This window comes from Brienomyrus brachyistius, chromosome 4, assembly GCF_023856365.1.
Source record: "Brienomyrus brachyistius isolate T26 chromosome 4, BBRACH_0.4, whole genome shotgun sequence".
NCBI lineage: Eukaryota > Metazoa > Chordata > Actinopteri > Osteoglossiformes > Mormyridae > Brienomyrus > Brienomyrus brachyistius.
This window is the reverse complement of record NC_064536.1, coordinates 24402429-24418544: the sequence shown is the minus strand read 5'-3', so window position 1 is coordinate 24418544 and position 16116 is coordinate 24402429. Positions and strand designations below refer to the sequence as shown.

The following is a 16116-nucleotide window of genomic DNA, read 5'->3' as shown; positions in this document are numbered from 1 at the left end:
TTGAAGCTGCTGCAGGCGATGGCAAAGCCACAGCCAGCAAAGGCGCAGGAGTCCGATGAGGCGGAGTTGGGGGAATGATAGGCGACCGACGAGGCATCGGAGGTGGAACCGCAGATGACCGATGAGTCACCACAGGGGAACCGCAGGCGACAACCAAGCAGGAGGCAGAGGACCAAATGTGACTGCCAAGCAGAGGCAAGGGAGATTGAAGGTGAGCTGGGAGGCAGGGCGGGTAGAACTCGACCCCGGCATAAGTGTCCTTCCCCTCTGCAGGACACAAAGAGATGGGGTCCTGGCCGGGATCTGCTATGACAGGGTGGTGGTCGGGGCTTCACTCCAGAGGGGTTAATTGGGGCAGGAGTCAGGGTCATTCCTGAGGGGTCCCACTCAAGTTCCTCCTCCACCTCTAATGATCAGGATCTGCCAGGACTCAATCAGGAACCAGAGAATCATGAAATGTTGGGACTGGATCAGGAACTGGGTACCAACTAGAAACAGCTGATAATATGGGGATTCCACACGAGGTAGATGAGGGGGCGTGGTGAACAAGAGGATCGGCGCGATCAGGGCATGACAAGTATAACTCTTTTCTTATTTGCAAAATAAGTTATTTTTGTTAATTTGATAAAAAATACTTGGAACAATTTAACCTTGAACTGTTTGGATCATTGAAAGCATCCTTTCCAGCTGCATCACTGTGTGGGGCGGTAGCTGCACTGCATACAACAGGAAAGCTCTACAATGCATTGTGAGAACAGCTGAGAGGATAGTTGGTGGACCACTCCCCTCCCTGCAAGACATCTACACCACCCGCCTCACCCGCAAAGCCATCACAATTGCCAACGATGCAACCCACCCCGCACACTGTCTCTTCAGCCTCCTGCCCTCTGGAAAGAGATACAGAAGTCTCCGCTCCCACACTACCAGGCTCACCAACAGCTTCATCCACCAAGCGGTGAGACTACTGAACTCTCTCCCCTGCCGGCTCCCAGCCAGCAGAATCACCAGACTGGCAGGAGTATAGGAAGACAGACTGGACTCTACCCCCCACCCACACACACTCCCCAACAAGGAAACAAACACTCTGAACTAAGAACTAAAAAACAACACTCTTGACTGAAAATAACTACCTCTGCATTGCAAATTGCACATACCTGCTGCTATATATTTTACAAATATATTCTATATTTATATATTCTATAAATATATACTATATATTTTTAGTATTTTTTTTTTTTTTTACCAGTATTTATATTGCTACTACTGCTGCTACAATCTTGTGCTGCACTAAAACAAAAAACCCTTACCAACCACAACCTGGGACTATCTCAAGTAGACTAGTATACTACTTCCCCTGTGCACACTGCTGGAACACTTTACTATATGTTATGTTTTTGTCTTGTTATATCCTGTATGTTACCTAAGTATAATGCCTTAAGCCTACTTGCACTTTTTCTTAATATTACCTTATTGTTTAGAACGGTTTTTGTGTGCATCTGCACTTATTGTTGTCAATGTCTACGCATGGGACAGTGTGAAACGTAATTTCGATTCCTTTGTATGTCAAGTACATTTGAAGGAATTGACAAATAAAACTGACTTTGACTTTGACTTGGGAAATGAATGAGGTCTCAGAACTGAAATAGTTGAATTGCTCACTGTCTGCACTACAGATTATAGGTTTTTTGGGATTTCGGAAAGTGATGGCGAGCTGGTCCTGAGATCTCTGAGCACACAGCCTCTGCTTTGCTTTGGCACTGGAGCCCTGCACATCGTCTCAGCCTTGGATTGGAGCAGCAAATCGGCCACCCTCTCTTCAACACAGGATTCAGATAAGCTGGACCTCCTGATTATGGGTCATATAAAGTACCTGGGTAGAGGACAATATTCTATTCTTTTGGGGATAAGATTTTCTTATTTATTGTACCGGTCATTTCAGTTGTCATTAAAGGTACTAATAATATGATTTATCTTCTTATTATAATAAACTTGTTTAACTCCATCTACCTTTGTTCCTGCCCCCTCCATCTGGACCTAGATTAGTGTCTTAGAGTCATGTGATTATCTTTGTTTCCTTTACCTTCAATACTGACCCACGTATATGTCTAACACCATCTGACTTGATCCCTACTCTAGCAGTAGGGTTACATTAATTTTTACCAAGAAAGCTGTTTATATGGAGTTAAGAATTTCTTATGTGGTCACAGCAGCAGAGTATCTCCATCCCAAAAAGTGAAATGAAGGAAATTCCTTATATACCTTAAAACTACAGGCCTAGGGACATCCCCTTCCATTCTATTGCAGGGTTTGGTCAGGCTTTCATCTCATGGGGCCTGCATGATCCCCCACATCCAGCCTCCTACACTTTTAACAGCATGTTTTACAGCTCCAGTCATCTCAACGCCCTGAGATCATGCACCACACCACACACTAGGCACGCCATCCATGCAACTCCTTTACTAAGATGCAATATTGCTGAAAAAATGAATGATTAACGCGTTATTGAGGAAGCTTCTCTCTCTTGGCAAGGTCGCAGGCACAGGCAAACAACCTCTGTACCAATAGCTTAAGCACAGCACAAGGACAGTATGTTCAGACCTTGATCTTGGTACCTAAGACCTAAAACACAAGTGAATCCCACTAAGCACCCACCCAGGCTACCACACACTTAGTTCCCTCAAAAATCCTTCCACACCACAACACCCCATGGTCATGGCACCCCCCAAAAGCATACAGAGAATCAGTGTATACAATCAGTCTCTTCTCTGTTCCAAGAAGACACTCTTAGGTCAATGCAACAATTCAGCAGCCTGGGCTGCTCACTGGGAGGGGACTATAGCTCCCTCCACCAGGTGGCCACACAGTATGGCCAGGCTACCATCCTCCAACCGGAGCATGCACCAGTCCACAAACAACACGTCTCCACCCTCCATAGGGTCTTCACCCTTGGCTTGCTGGGGACCTCAATAATCTGCAGACAATCACGTAGCTGCCCCTCCTGCTCTGTGGGCCCCACCTCAGCCCCATGTATGCACCAAGCCGATCCTAATTATCACTACAGTCTCCTAGGCAAATGAGGGCCCTTAAGAGGAGCCAGCCAAGTGTCCATCTTCAGAAGAAAGAGACAGGGACACGCTCTTCAGACGAGTCGCCCAGAACTAGATCCCTTTTTTGTCTCTTGGCTCTGCTGTTTTTCAGGTACCAAACCAATCTGGGCCCGGCTAATTTCAGTGTTTCCTAACACAGGCACACATGCTATGTACTATGCCTTTTGTATTTGCCTTGCCCAAGATTTATATGACCACCAAATCTCAATTAGAAATGTGGTTTCATATTCATGTTTACAAGCTGTTGTTTAGGTAGAAAACCCAAAACACAACCTGGTACAAACTATATAATCATGAGCCCAGAGTCCATTCAGCCATAGCCAGCAGTAGTAAGAAAGATGGACGGAAGAAAGCCTCAGATCCTAGTGGGTTATAAGAACAGCTTATTGCAGGGGTGGCCAGACTTATCTACAAAGGGTCAGTGTGTATGCAGGGTTTTGGGGAAAACCTTAGGTCAGCTGTTCAAACCCAGGTGTGAAGACTCTTCAGCCAATCAGTCCTCTAATTTGTAATCCAAATAGGGAGTTTCAGCAAAAACCTGGATACACAGCGGCCCTTTATGGATAAGACTTGCCACCCCTGCCTCAATGCCAGGAAGATACACTTGGCGCCACAACCAGGTTCTGAAGTGCTTGGCCTCAACACTACAGCACAAGAGAGTGCCAACCAGTGCCATCCCCCTAAATGCCCAGACCACCTTCCCGCAACTGACATCCTTCATCCAGGAAGGGGAGAAACAGCAGACTAAACCTTCACCTCCTGACTCATCCCTGCTGGATACAGCCAGGGACTGGAAATTGTGTGTTGACCTAAATCAGAGGCTCACCTTCCCACCCAATATCAGTGTCACCAACCTGCAGCCAGATCTGCTTCTCATGTCCAAGTCCTGCTGTCGTGTCTTCATCACTGAGCTGACAGTCCCTTGGGAGGATGCCATCAGTGAGGCATATGAAAGGGAAAAGCTGCGGTATGTCAACCTGGCAGTTGCGTCCAGTGGATGTGGGCTGCAGGAGCTTTACAGCCAGTTCCACTAGAAGGCTGCTGGAGGAAGTAGCCACCAGAGGGCAGGACCAGCGGAAGGCAATTAAGGATCTCACCACTGTCACTGAAAGTAGCATACATACACAGTCATTGGCTGTGGCTGAAGCGAAAGGAGTCAGTATGGGCATGCCAAATGACCACTTAGGCAGCATGTGACACACAGGCGAAAAAGAGTCATTAAAGAAGTTGCTGATCGCTCTTAATAAAGGTGTCCGTAACTTTATTAAACCCACTGTACATGGTGTCAGAAGTGGGATATAATGGCTCAGGGACTTCGGCGCATTGATCCGCTTGTTTTTGCCGAACATATTGCTGACAACTGGCGCAGATTTGAAAAGAAATGGCACAACTACTGCTGTGCTGGGCTTGGAAGGGCTTTTTCGGTCAAACCGAAAAAGGTGCAGGCTTACACTCTCCTCAACCTGGCTGGTCCCGATGCAGTGGAGAAGTCCAAAGCGTTTGTCTATGAGGAGGGAGAGGATAAAGACGATACGGAAGTCCTAGTGAAAAAGTTTCAGGATGTATGTCTGCCCACGAAAAACGTAATCATGGACAGATAAGCATTCAACACTGCTTGCCAAAAGCCGGGTGAGTCGATTCAGTCGAATGTTCCCAATTTGAAAATGCAAAAAAATTTAAAATGTAACACCTTACGCTTGAATCAGCTATTAATATATGCATGCTCAGTGAGTAATCTGATAGAAGCACAAGGGAATTAAAAAGAGAAGCTGAAGTTTGTGCCATACAAAGACGACGTTGTGCCAATTGTAATGGGCAACATTCCCCTGTGAGGCATAAGTGTCTCACATTTAATAAACAGTGTAACAGCTGTGGCAAGCTGAATCACTCCGCACGATGCTGTCGGTCTGCCCCAGTGCAGAATGCCGTCCAGTTCAGCAATAGGTCCAGAGGGCAGCCAGCAGTCAAGGTGCATGAAGTAGAGCTTCATCCCCATGCCTCCCCAGAAGACACCTTTTACTGTGATCCAGTTGACCTCACCACTGAGAAAGATGACATTTTCACCAGTCTGACACTCACAAATGGTAGGGGGTATCTGAAAGTTAAAGTTGACACTGGTGCGAGGTGTAATGTCATTTCTAAACAGATGCTGGACAAACTTGCTCCTGAAATTTCTGTCAATGCCACAGAGAAGGTACATCTGGTAACTTATAGTGGCCAGCAAATCAATACTGTACTGCAGTTCTGAATTGTACCCATGGTCAATTCAAATTTCATGTGGTTAACCGTGATGTTAAGCCACTACTGGGTTTACGGGACAGTGTTGCTGTTGGTTTCATATGACTGGGACCTGACGTCCATCTGCTACAGCCTCAAGTACCTGGAGTAATTGAGTACAATGACCTTTTTGACTGTGTCACCATCGGGAAAGTGCCAGTTGTGGACCACATGAGACTGGACAGTACTGTGCTGTCCACCACATACATGCCTAGGAAAGTGTCCATAGCCATGAAGGAGAAAGTGAAGGCAGAGCTTGACCACATGACTGAATTAGGTGTCATCATACCAGAAAACGAAGCAACTGAATGGGTGTCTGCTATGGTTGCTGCCAGGAAGCGTGATGTTCTGTCAGAATCTGCATAGACCCAGTGCACCTGAACCAGGCTTTACTCCGACCTCTTCAGCCCCTGAAAAGCATTGATCAGATCATTGCAGATATGCCAGATGCAAAAGTGTTCAGTACTCTTGATGCAAAGTGTGGGTTCTGGCAAATTTCTTTAGATGAAGCCTCATCTAAACTGATCACCTTTATGACCCCTTATTGATGATACAGGTTCTTAAGGATGCCATATGGTATCACCACAGGAATTGAAGTTTTTCAGCGTTGCATGGAGTAGTTCTTCGCTGGACAACCCTGCAAAATAGTGGTGGACGACATTCATCAGACCCCACTGCAGCTGATGACCACTTGGAGGTCATGACAGTCCATTTACTGTCGTCTCCTCGCACTGATGATGCTATCGATAAGGATGCTACCTGCCGGCAGCTCATGGACACTATCCAAAATGGTTGGCTACCTTCTTCAAAAGAGCTTCCCCACGGTATTCAGAACTTCTTTGCTATGAAGTAAGAGTTAACAGTCCAAGATGGACTCATACTTCGAGGTCAAAGGTTGCTCATTCCACCTGCTCTGCATAAATTCTATACTCAGCAGCTTCACCAGGGTCATCCAGGTCTTTAGGCAACAAAATGCAGGACAAAGGAAACAATGTATTGGCCCTCGATATATGCTGATTTAGAAAGAGAACTGTGCACCCTGCAATGCACTGAGACCCCATCAGACAAAGGCATGACGTTCCAGACCTTCCCTGGTCCATAATGGCAGCGGACATATTCGAGTGGAGGGGCAGAATGTATTTGGTTCTCATTGACTCCTATTCTGGCTGGTATGAGCTGGATTACCTCCATGACATGACAAGCCGCACAGTTATTGCGAAACTCAAGAGGCACTTTGCCACCCATGGGGTTCCCTCCACCCTGATGACGGACAACACTAGCCAGTTTGTTTGCAAGGACTTCTTTGGCTTCACCCACTCATGGGACTTCAAACATATCCGCAGCAGTGCCCACTATCCTCAAAACTGGCTTAGCAGAACGGGCAGTTCGAGCCGCGAAACATCTGCTGGAGAAATGCTACCGTGAGAAGACAGACATTGCAGGCCGCTCTTCTGCATACCCGCAGTCTGCCCCGGGATGCCCTTCCCTCTCCAGCTCAGAGACTCCTCTCCAGACAGACTAGAACCTTCATCCCTGTGAGCAAGAATGCCCTGACACCAGTCATCCAAACCCAGGTGAAAGCTGCCATTCTGCGTAAGCGACTTCAAGCCAAAGCTTATTATGACAGGTCAGCACACCAGCTCCCAGCTTTGACAGCAGGGCAGAAAGTCCGGATGCAGACTCCCTGTGGGTATGACCGATTATCAGTAATGCGCAGCCCTGCACCTCAGCCTAACAGTTATATTGTGGCCTCGCGTGGTACTGCCTGTCAGGAACAGGTGACAACTCCTCCAGGTTCCGGAACCTGCTCCTGTGGAGGAAAAAAGTCACACTGCCAACTCCTTCCCAAGGCACATCTGCTGCTGCTGCTCCTGTTGCTGAACCTGAACCTCCATCATCTACCCCTTCAGCACATACAACTGTGTGCCCAGTGGGTCCAGTGAACAGCCAACCTTATGTCACCCGGTCAGGGAGAATTAGTCATCCCAACCAACGCTATCAGGACTACATAGTATCATAAGTTAACATATTAAACCTCCATCCATCCATTTTCCAAACTGCTTATCCTACTGGTTCTCGGGGATCCGGAGCCTATCCCGGAAGCAATGGGCACGAGGCAGGGAACAACACAGGATGGGAGGCCAGCCAATCTCAGAGCACATTCACACACCATTCACTCACACATGCATTCCAACGGGCAATTTTAGCAAGTCCAATTAACCTCAGCATGTCTTTGGACTGTGGGGGGGAAACCGGAGTACCCAGAGGAAACCCCACGACGACATGGGGAGAACATGCAAACTCCACACACATCTACTGTAACTGTATGTTACACCTGATGCCACATGACAGCTTCAAATCCCATCAGCTTTTTGATGTAAATAAGCTTCATCTGGGGAAGAAAGCAAACAAAAAACTAACAAAAGGTTTAAATGGACTTTAGTTAAAATAACTGCTCTCTCCTACCAGTCTGCCTTCTGCAAAATTTCTCTTTCCATATATTTTCTATACTGTGTCCTATACAGAGTTGTGGGAGACTGGAGTCTATTGTAGAAGCTGCCCAGGATGGGGTGTTGACCCATTGCAGATCACACTAACACTCACAGTCACACTGACACTCAGACTCACAGTCACACACTAACACACACCTATGGACAAGCTGGTAACTCCAATTAACCTCAATATGTTTTCTGTTGTGAATGTCAGAAGAGAGACACTGACGCAGATCAGCTTCAGGTACAGGTAAGTGGGGAGCAAAGCCAAAGACCGTGGCCAGTAATCTGGGTGAGGGTCGGGCGATTGGCGTCGGTACTGAGAGGGACAGACAGAATCTAGGAGGCGAAGCAGGAGTCGAAACACAGGGAACCGGACACAGGAAAAACTGCTCGACCTCAGGGCACATCATGAAGATCTCGCATAGATCAGCAAGCCAGGTCACCAAAAATAGAGTACAGATCAAGAGAGAATTAGAAAAAGCTGGGAGAGGTATGTCTTAAACTGGAGCAACCAGCAAGATGATAAAATGGGGCGATAGGGCTCTTCACCTCAGGCAAGTCCAATCGGTCAGAATCCCCGGGGAGCGTGGCTGGGATGACGATAAGGATTCCCCGGGGTGATCCATGACAGTTTTTGGACTGTGGGGCAAAAAGGGAGCACCTGAAGGAAACCACACGGCAATTTGGGGAGAACATGCAAACTCCACCACATGGAGCTGGGGCAGAGACTCGAACCCGGGGCTCAGAGGTGTGAGGCACCAGTGCTAAGCACTGCGGCAAGTCGTGCCCCCATATATCTTTTAGCAATATCATATTGTAGGATAATAACTGGTTTGGGGAAAAAACAACATCAGTAACAGTTATACACATAAAAGCTAAATAAATGTCAGTTGTGTGTGTAGTTTGTATAATGTAATGTTTTATTCATAAAGTCCAACTCCAGTATTTGCCCAGTCTGCTCTCCTCAGTCTGGCCTCAGTCCAAAACCACACCTACTGCAGCCTGAGAAGCAGGAAAAAACAGGGAAATAAAATGAAAATGAATTCAATCAATGTTTTTTGGAAAATGACAGAAGCCAGTGTTGCAATGGAACTGAACCATTTCAGCTGTAAACTCTGTCTGGATCTACTGAAGGATCCAGTGACTATTCCCTGTGGACACAGTTACTGTATGAGCTGCACTAAGAGCTGCATTAAGTCATTTCTTTCTTTCAGATCTGACCCCTTATTTTCCGGGCATTTTGTAGAGCTGATGGTATAGTGATGTGCTGCCATTCGACACACTTTTTTAGATTTATCTGTATCATCATTCCGCAAAGTACAAGAACTCAGACAGCAAAATGCACTTTGGCATCTAAAACAAACGTGAAAAATAAGAAACAGCAAGAAACAGCAGAACAATATATAGATGTGTGATTAATAATTTTTTAGAAAATGTGCATCTATACTTTTTATTTGTGATAAAAAAAAATGACAGGGGGGAACTGAGGTAATTTGTATGCTTTTGAAATGTCTGTGTTTGTGTCAACAGAGGGATAAATATCCCTGTTTGCATGTGTGTCGCTGTCTGTAAGTATATCACAGATGTGAGAAATGCTTGTGCATATACACTGTAAACCCTCATGCTCATGCATTTCAGTCTCTGTAAGTGTTACGTTCCGGCTGCTGTCAGACGCAGCATAAACGGACTCAGACCCGGGATGCTGGATTGTCAGGGGTGATTTATTAACAAAGAGCACAAACAGGAGAGAACAGGACAGAAAAGGAAAATGAAACACTGATGCAGAGCCGAAGCCGGCGTGGTGGCTGCCACAGGATCGATTCCTCCCCCCTTAGGGGGACCCACCTTATACACCCACCCCCAGGGGAACAAGTGCACCACGTCTAACTTAGACAGGGGGGAGAGAAACAAACAAGCGTAAGTGTATTGTGGGACAGAGCAGAATTGTTTGTTTTACTCATTTCTCAGTTTATGGGTGTTTGCCTGTGAATAATTTATATATTTGCAAACTTTCCTGGTTCTTCTCTGATTCTCATTAATGAAGGGCTTCTTCCTTGCTTTATGGGACTTCAGTCCTGCTTCTAGGAGCCTGATACGAACTGTCCTAGCAGTGCACTTCACACCTGCACTTAATGTTTCCCATTCCTTTTGAAGGTCACTTGATGTCATCCTATGATACATGGTGTATCAGGAGGAGGAAACGAGGTGTGTGCCCAATTAAGTTCAGGAGGTGAGTATCCAATAGGAGAGGGCGCACGGACTATAAGGGTTACCCCGGCACAGATGCTCTATGCTCCTTTTCGGCGGTCAGTTCAATTGCTGGATTCCCTGTTTGTCCACAGACTAGTGGGCGGGACATCTTACACCAGTGTGTTTAGCTCCCTGACGGTGAATGTTACAAGCTGTGATAGGACGCCTGACGCTGGGATTAATACAGCTGGGTTTCTCCCGCGGTGTGAGTTAAACGTTTTGCCTGGTTTGTATGTGGGCAGATAGCGTTACATTATAATTAATTAGCCCTTACCTTATTGTCTTATTATCACAGGGTCTCGTGTGCTGTGGCGCGGTGGTGACTGCGGCTGCATCTTGCGTGGAACCACTGCTGCTCTGCCTAGCGGTGGCTGTTTCGTCAGCGGGTTGTAGGGAGCCGCCCACTGGCCCAATGGCGGAATCCAATGGCGCAGCCGAAGGCTGTGAATGCGTGTTGGTCCTTCCAAGCGCTCCTGGGAATTACTTACCCTTTTTAATATACAAGATATTCTTTTAGACATATATCTGACTCCATTTTATTAATGACCTGATTTCAGTATATTGTAGTAATGACGTTTATGTTGTTCGGATTACTTCGGGACTCTCCTTTAGATTACCAACTCTAGTTTACCCCTGACGAAGGAGTCCGCCAGATTCGCCTCGGCCGACAGGGTGATCCGTGGGCTTGTTCCACAGGGTTTGTCTTAGAGGTACGGAAACCGCCACCATTTAAGACAATGTCAGCTTCTGATTATTCGGGTCCCTCGACCTATATAATTCCCCAAAGGCTCAGTGTCTGCCAATTACTGAGCATGTGGGTGCCTCGGAGATTAAGCCGATGTTTACCCGAACCACACGTACGTCCACCTCAGAGGCTCAGCCGGGGGCAGCCCATATCATAACATGTGTCAACCTCAGCGGCTGTGACGGCGCACCTTTTGTTGCGGTAGTTTGTACGAGGTTTTACTTTGGGCTCGTCTCAGGGACTCCGCCGATGCCGCCCATTGTCTTACCATGTGAGCGTCTCAGGGACTATGCCCGGTGCCTAGGAACATAGTGTGTACGCCCCTCAGAGGGTAGACCGGTACCTTTCATCAGCATGTGTTGACCTCAGAGGTTAAGTCGGCCCGTAACTGAGCGTGTGCGAACTCCAGAGGTGCGGTTTTGGTATCCACCTAACTTAACTTGGGCAGTCGAGTTTGGGACCCGGATAAAGGGGATTTAACCCAGAGGCTGCAAGATAGTATTTACCACTTTAGTCCTAATCAGGATAGAAGCCCAATCTGGAAAGTTTATAAAGAAGTTAGCAAATCAGACAGTCATGAAGTAATCAAGACAACATTTATTAAACATATTACAATATATAATTATTGACATGTGGCCACATACTAGTAAATACATTTGGACAAATACAATATTAAACAATCACATTCCTCAGCTGAGAGTGCACAAAGTTCTGCGGAAAGTATCTGACTACAGATGGACTTTCACGCAGTTCTCTGTGGGAGCTCTGATTACAGAGTGACTCCCCGAATCCTTCTGAGGCCCTTCCTTAAGTATCCAAACCATGTGATGGCATGTCTCTGAAGACTGACCAATTTCGGTCAATAGTTAATTTTAGGGGCATTGTTGACCTTGGTTCTCAGGTCCCCAGCCAATCAGATCACTTTAGGGGGTGGTCGTAATTCCCTTGTTCTGCCATGTGAGAGGCTCTCTCAGTTTGGTGGGTTTAGCCGAAGTTTCTATAGTTCTCTTAGGGAAAACTATACTGCCTTAAATCTGAGTGTATAACACTCGCCGTCTCATGCCTATTCAAACGAGACCAAACATGCGTGTATTTGTCCCTAACATCTATGTGTGGTGAGTTATCCTATTTCTAGTGGAAAAGGTGTCTGTGTCTGGGGACTGACAGCTGTTGTTCTGTGGATTGACTGTGGAACTCTGGCCACTCCAGGGGGTGAAAGATCTTGCTTTTTCTGTATTGCTCCAGTTATTCTCAGGAGCCGGCAGGGCTTTGCCTTCCTTAAAAGGGATGGTTTGATGCGTGGAGTCCAATCTTGCCTGGGCCAGTGGATCCTTTTCTTGGAGTTCTGAAATAGACTGATGCAGGCTGATCAGAGTTGGGGCCTGCAGGACCTATAAGTTTTATGTCCTTACAGGGTCCTTAGCTGGGGGGGACTGTTTGGCTGGGGGGGTGTGTGCATCCACATGCGTGAGAGCGGGTGTTGGAGGGGCTGACTGGTCCCCTGCTTTTCAAAGGTTTGTGTTTTTCCTTTTGTTTTAATTGCCTTGTGTTTGTTTTGTTTGGTATATTTGGTGTCATGTGTTGAATGAGAAATGTTCTTATTGTGTATCAATGTAAATGGTTTGTATTTTTTGTTTTTCCTTTTTAGACTGCAGTGTTTTTTTGGGTTTTGTGTGATTTTTGTTATTGTGGCTTGCAGTTTTTTATATATATTTTTTTAATTTTTTTTCCCCACCTGTGACCCGCATGATTCTTGCTGGTTCAGCTGTGCTGTCATAGGTTCCAGCGCCCAGTTTTATTCTGGCAAGAAGTGGCTGCTGATATGCGGGCTGTATTTAAAGCCGATGGTGTTCCGATTGACGGACTACTCCTTTTATGGTTTTGCTTTTTAATAAAAATTGTGTGGGTTTGGAACAACATCTCTTCGCTTCTATGGTGAACGGACCAGTGTGCCTTTGCCCAGGGGTAGGGCGATTGAACTTTCTCTGGGTGTAATACCTGGGGTGGCATAGTCGGGCTAACTTGTGGCTATTGGTACCATTGTTTGGTACTATTTGGCAGTATTGCATTCCACCACTCGCTACAATGAGAAACTGTCAGATACGTTAATGGTCATCTCTGGCATTAGAAAGTAACCCACAGTTACCTCAGGATGGCAGTAGGGGGCGTGCGGCTCAGCTGTTTGAAGTTAAACCGTATTTTTAATGAGTAAAAATGTGTTACGCTTTATTTTTAATTACCAAGTAAATAATTACACACATAAGAGTCATTATATGTAAATTGTTATCCTGATACACAAATGGATGATGGGAGTGATGGGGTGGAGCTCAGAAAAATAACCATGGACCGTTGATAGCTATGTTACAATTACCGCGTTCAGCGGTAGCGATTTTCTCCAGGTAGCCTGCTAGCGAGGTTGGGTCTTGCCTATGAGTGTCTCCGAGAAAGCGCGCTTTCTATTAGTTGTTTGAAGCCTATTTCCCAGGAAATCCCTGCTATGGTATAGAGGAAATGCCCATCTACAACATCGTTTTCGAATTTCACATCTGTCAACAATTTCCATTGATTCGCACATACTGAATTTGTCTCGTATTCAGCTGATTCTAACTCTCGTGTCTGTTAGCATAGTGTAAAAGGTAAGTTTACATTTTATACTATGTTTAAACTATACACTGACAAAGTTTCATGTAAAAATACATGTCCAAAAGGTACTTTTCTTAGGGACCGAAAGGACTGGTGGTCCGATCAGCGGATCCATCATGGCGGACGAAAATCCTGGGGAAAAAGGCCAACCATCCAGGGAGAAATAAAGCACCTCAAGGACATTTAATGTTAGTTTAATCGCAAGATTATTTACCTCATCCAGAATCATAGTTTAGATCTTGATCAAATGTCTAAAATGTGATTTCTTTCCACTCTTTAAAGGTTGAGTACTTTTCAAGCTTTAATTATTCTCTTTTCCAATTTAGAAATGAGATATAACTCTTACATTAACAAAGCATCTAATTTCATGGATTTAAAGTAGTATCATTGTGTGGTAACCATCTGCTAAATGCCTCATCAACCTTGAAGATTCTCTCATCATACTGTCATTAGAAAGGAAGGGGTTAATTTAGGTTAAGACAATGTGAAAATACTCTATATTATCCTATTCATAAGCTGCCCAATGGTACCTCAGTTGTGCAATTTGGGTAAGAATTAAGCAAGTTAGAGCATTTTGAAATGAAGCGTCCAAGAATCAGATTACAAAGTCAAGTACAAATTCCTATTTTTCAGTGACCGAATCAATGGCTATTTTTCACTAATTTAAAATTCCTAAAAGCATTAATATTAGGCCTAGCAACATTTTTTTTACTGGTGGAAAGCTCTAAGACAGTTCCAATGAAGGTAGTGCCATAAAAATCTATAAAAGTTGATTTTTTTTAAATATAGCTACAGCTGACACTAGCACACTCGGCTTATGTGTCTGTTTACCAAACAATATCAAAACAGTAAGGACGGCGTTTAATGATTCTTTTCCTGTGTTTTAATGGGGGTGAGAGAGATGCCATTTGCTAATTAGCTTGTCGATTGTCGTCGTTTTAGTTACGAAATTTTTATTCTTGCTTATATTTTGATTGAGTGATTTAATCTAACGTAACTAATGTGATTTATAACTTTTTTGTTTTTAACTCAATGAATCCCCAATCAGGATTACATTTCATTACATTTTAATCAGAGAGAAAAACAGTCATTTGCATGTTTGTTCAGTTTCCTGAACCCAGTCACTGATTTTGTCTAACATACGTCACACTTCAGAGTAAAAAGGGTTATACTGGTTAAAAAGCAGAGATTTTACCTTTTTGCCACGGAGAAGCAGCGACATGTGACACTCTGAGGTAAAAATGATTCCTCCAGCACACAGTGAGCTATCCCAGCATGCACAGGGACACGGGGGAGAATAACAAAACATGAAACCCTGGATAGAGGGGTTCAGTGAATGAGGAGGTGAAGCTGTACAGGAGGGTCAGTCCATCAGAGGAGACCCTGTAGAAGGACAGAGTTCCAGCCGCCTGGTCCAGATACACTCCTACTCTGCGGGAGTCTGAGGGCTCTATGGGTATGTCAGTCTGTTTATTATTGTGCCGGACAGAGTAACTGTCAGGATCGCAGCACAGCATCCATGACTTGTCATTGGCTCCAAACAGACAATCAGCATTGTCTCCTTTCCTCCCGATTCCTTTATAAGTCACTCCTATCCAGACTCCATATCCACTCCACTCAGCCTCCCAGTAACAGCGACCAGTCAGATTCTCTCTGCACAGAACTTGGCACCACCAGCTGTCAAATCTCTCTGGATGATCAGGATATGGCTGCTCTGCCCCCCGTGTCACCTTCCTGTTCCCCTCTGACAGAGACAGGAACCTGTTTGCTGTGTTGGGGTCCAGCGTCAGCAGGCAGGAGTCTGTAGGCAAGAGGAAGAGCGATTAATCCCATGACGAAGCCCAGCATCTCCATCATTATCACTGTCACACCTCACACACTCACTAACACAGAACTCGCTCCAATACACACATTTTATTCCCAATATACTCATGTAGCCGCCCGAGTCTGCGGCGCTCCGGCTGCCCCCTGCGCTGTGAGACACGCCGCGCTGAGAGACTCGCTGGGGACCCAACTGCAGTTTAGGGTGAAAGATATTATTCTGTACGATACATAAAATATAAAAACGAAGTGGGAATTCAAGTATGTGAAATAGCTGAGGAAATGTCGGACACCCGCGCGACGCAGGCGGGAAGACGCGCCGAAATGCTGCGCATGCTAAATTAACAGGCTTAATTACAGGTTAATAAAACTATAAACTTTTGTCAAAAAATAACCCTTAAAACCCGACAAAAGGAAAATGTGTTGCTTTTCGCGCTCAGTCTCAGGCTGGTAACTTTGAATAGATAAAACACACAGACAAGATCGAGAGAATTTACCTGATCCGGGTGTGCAAGATGCAACATTGTGCGCTAAAGTATTCCAGAGTAACTGTTAGCAGAAATACATGCTACAGCGGTTATGGCGTGTAAAATATTATACTAAACCGAATGCATGTATCTTTATGGAGGACTGACACACACATTAAACTCCTGTCTCTTTACCGTCAAGAGGAAAAACTTTATTAACACTTTTACAACATCTGCTCAGCTCACAGCTGCCACCCATCGGTCATCAATACAAACTCATTCACATATATATACTTGACAATTTGAGAGCA

General features: G+C 45.4%; 2 protein-coding genes across 2 annotated transcripts in view; one reads left to right on the top strand and one right to left on the bottom strand.

Moving 5' to 3' along the window:
- Positions 1-16116, top strand: part of LOC125740159 (tripartite motif-containing protein 16-like) — a 112626-nt gene that overhangs the window by 50425 nt on the left and 46085 nt on the right. The gene's annotated exons all lie outside the window — the stretch shown is intronic.
- The window catches only part of LOC125740156 (tripartite motif-containing protein 16-like), a 130608-nt gene continuing 128910 nt past the window's right edge, over positions 14419-16116 (bottom strand). The window contains exon 7 of the mRNA XM_049011004.1: positions 14419-15247. Within this exon, the coding sequence (XP_048866961.1) occupies positions 14783-15247 (465 nt within the window). The 3' untranslated portion in view covers positions 14419-14782. The remainder of the gene's footprint in view (positions 15248-16116) is intronic.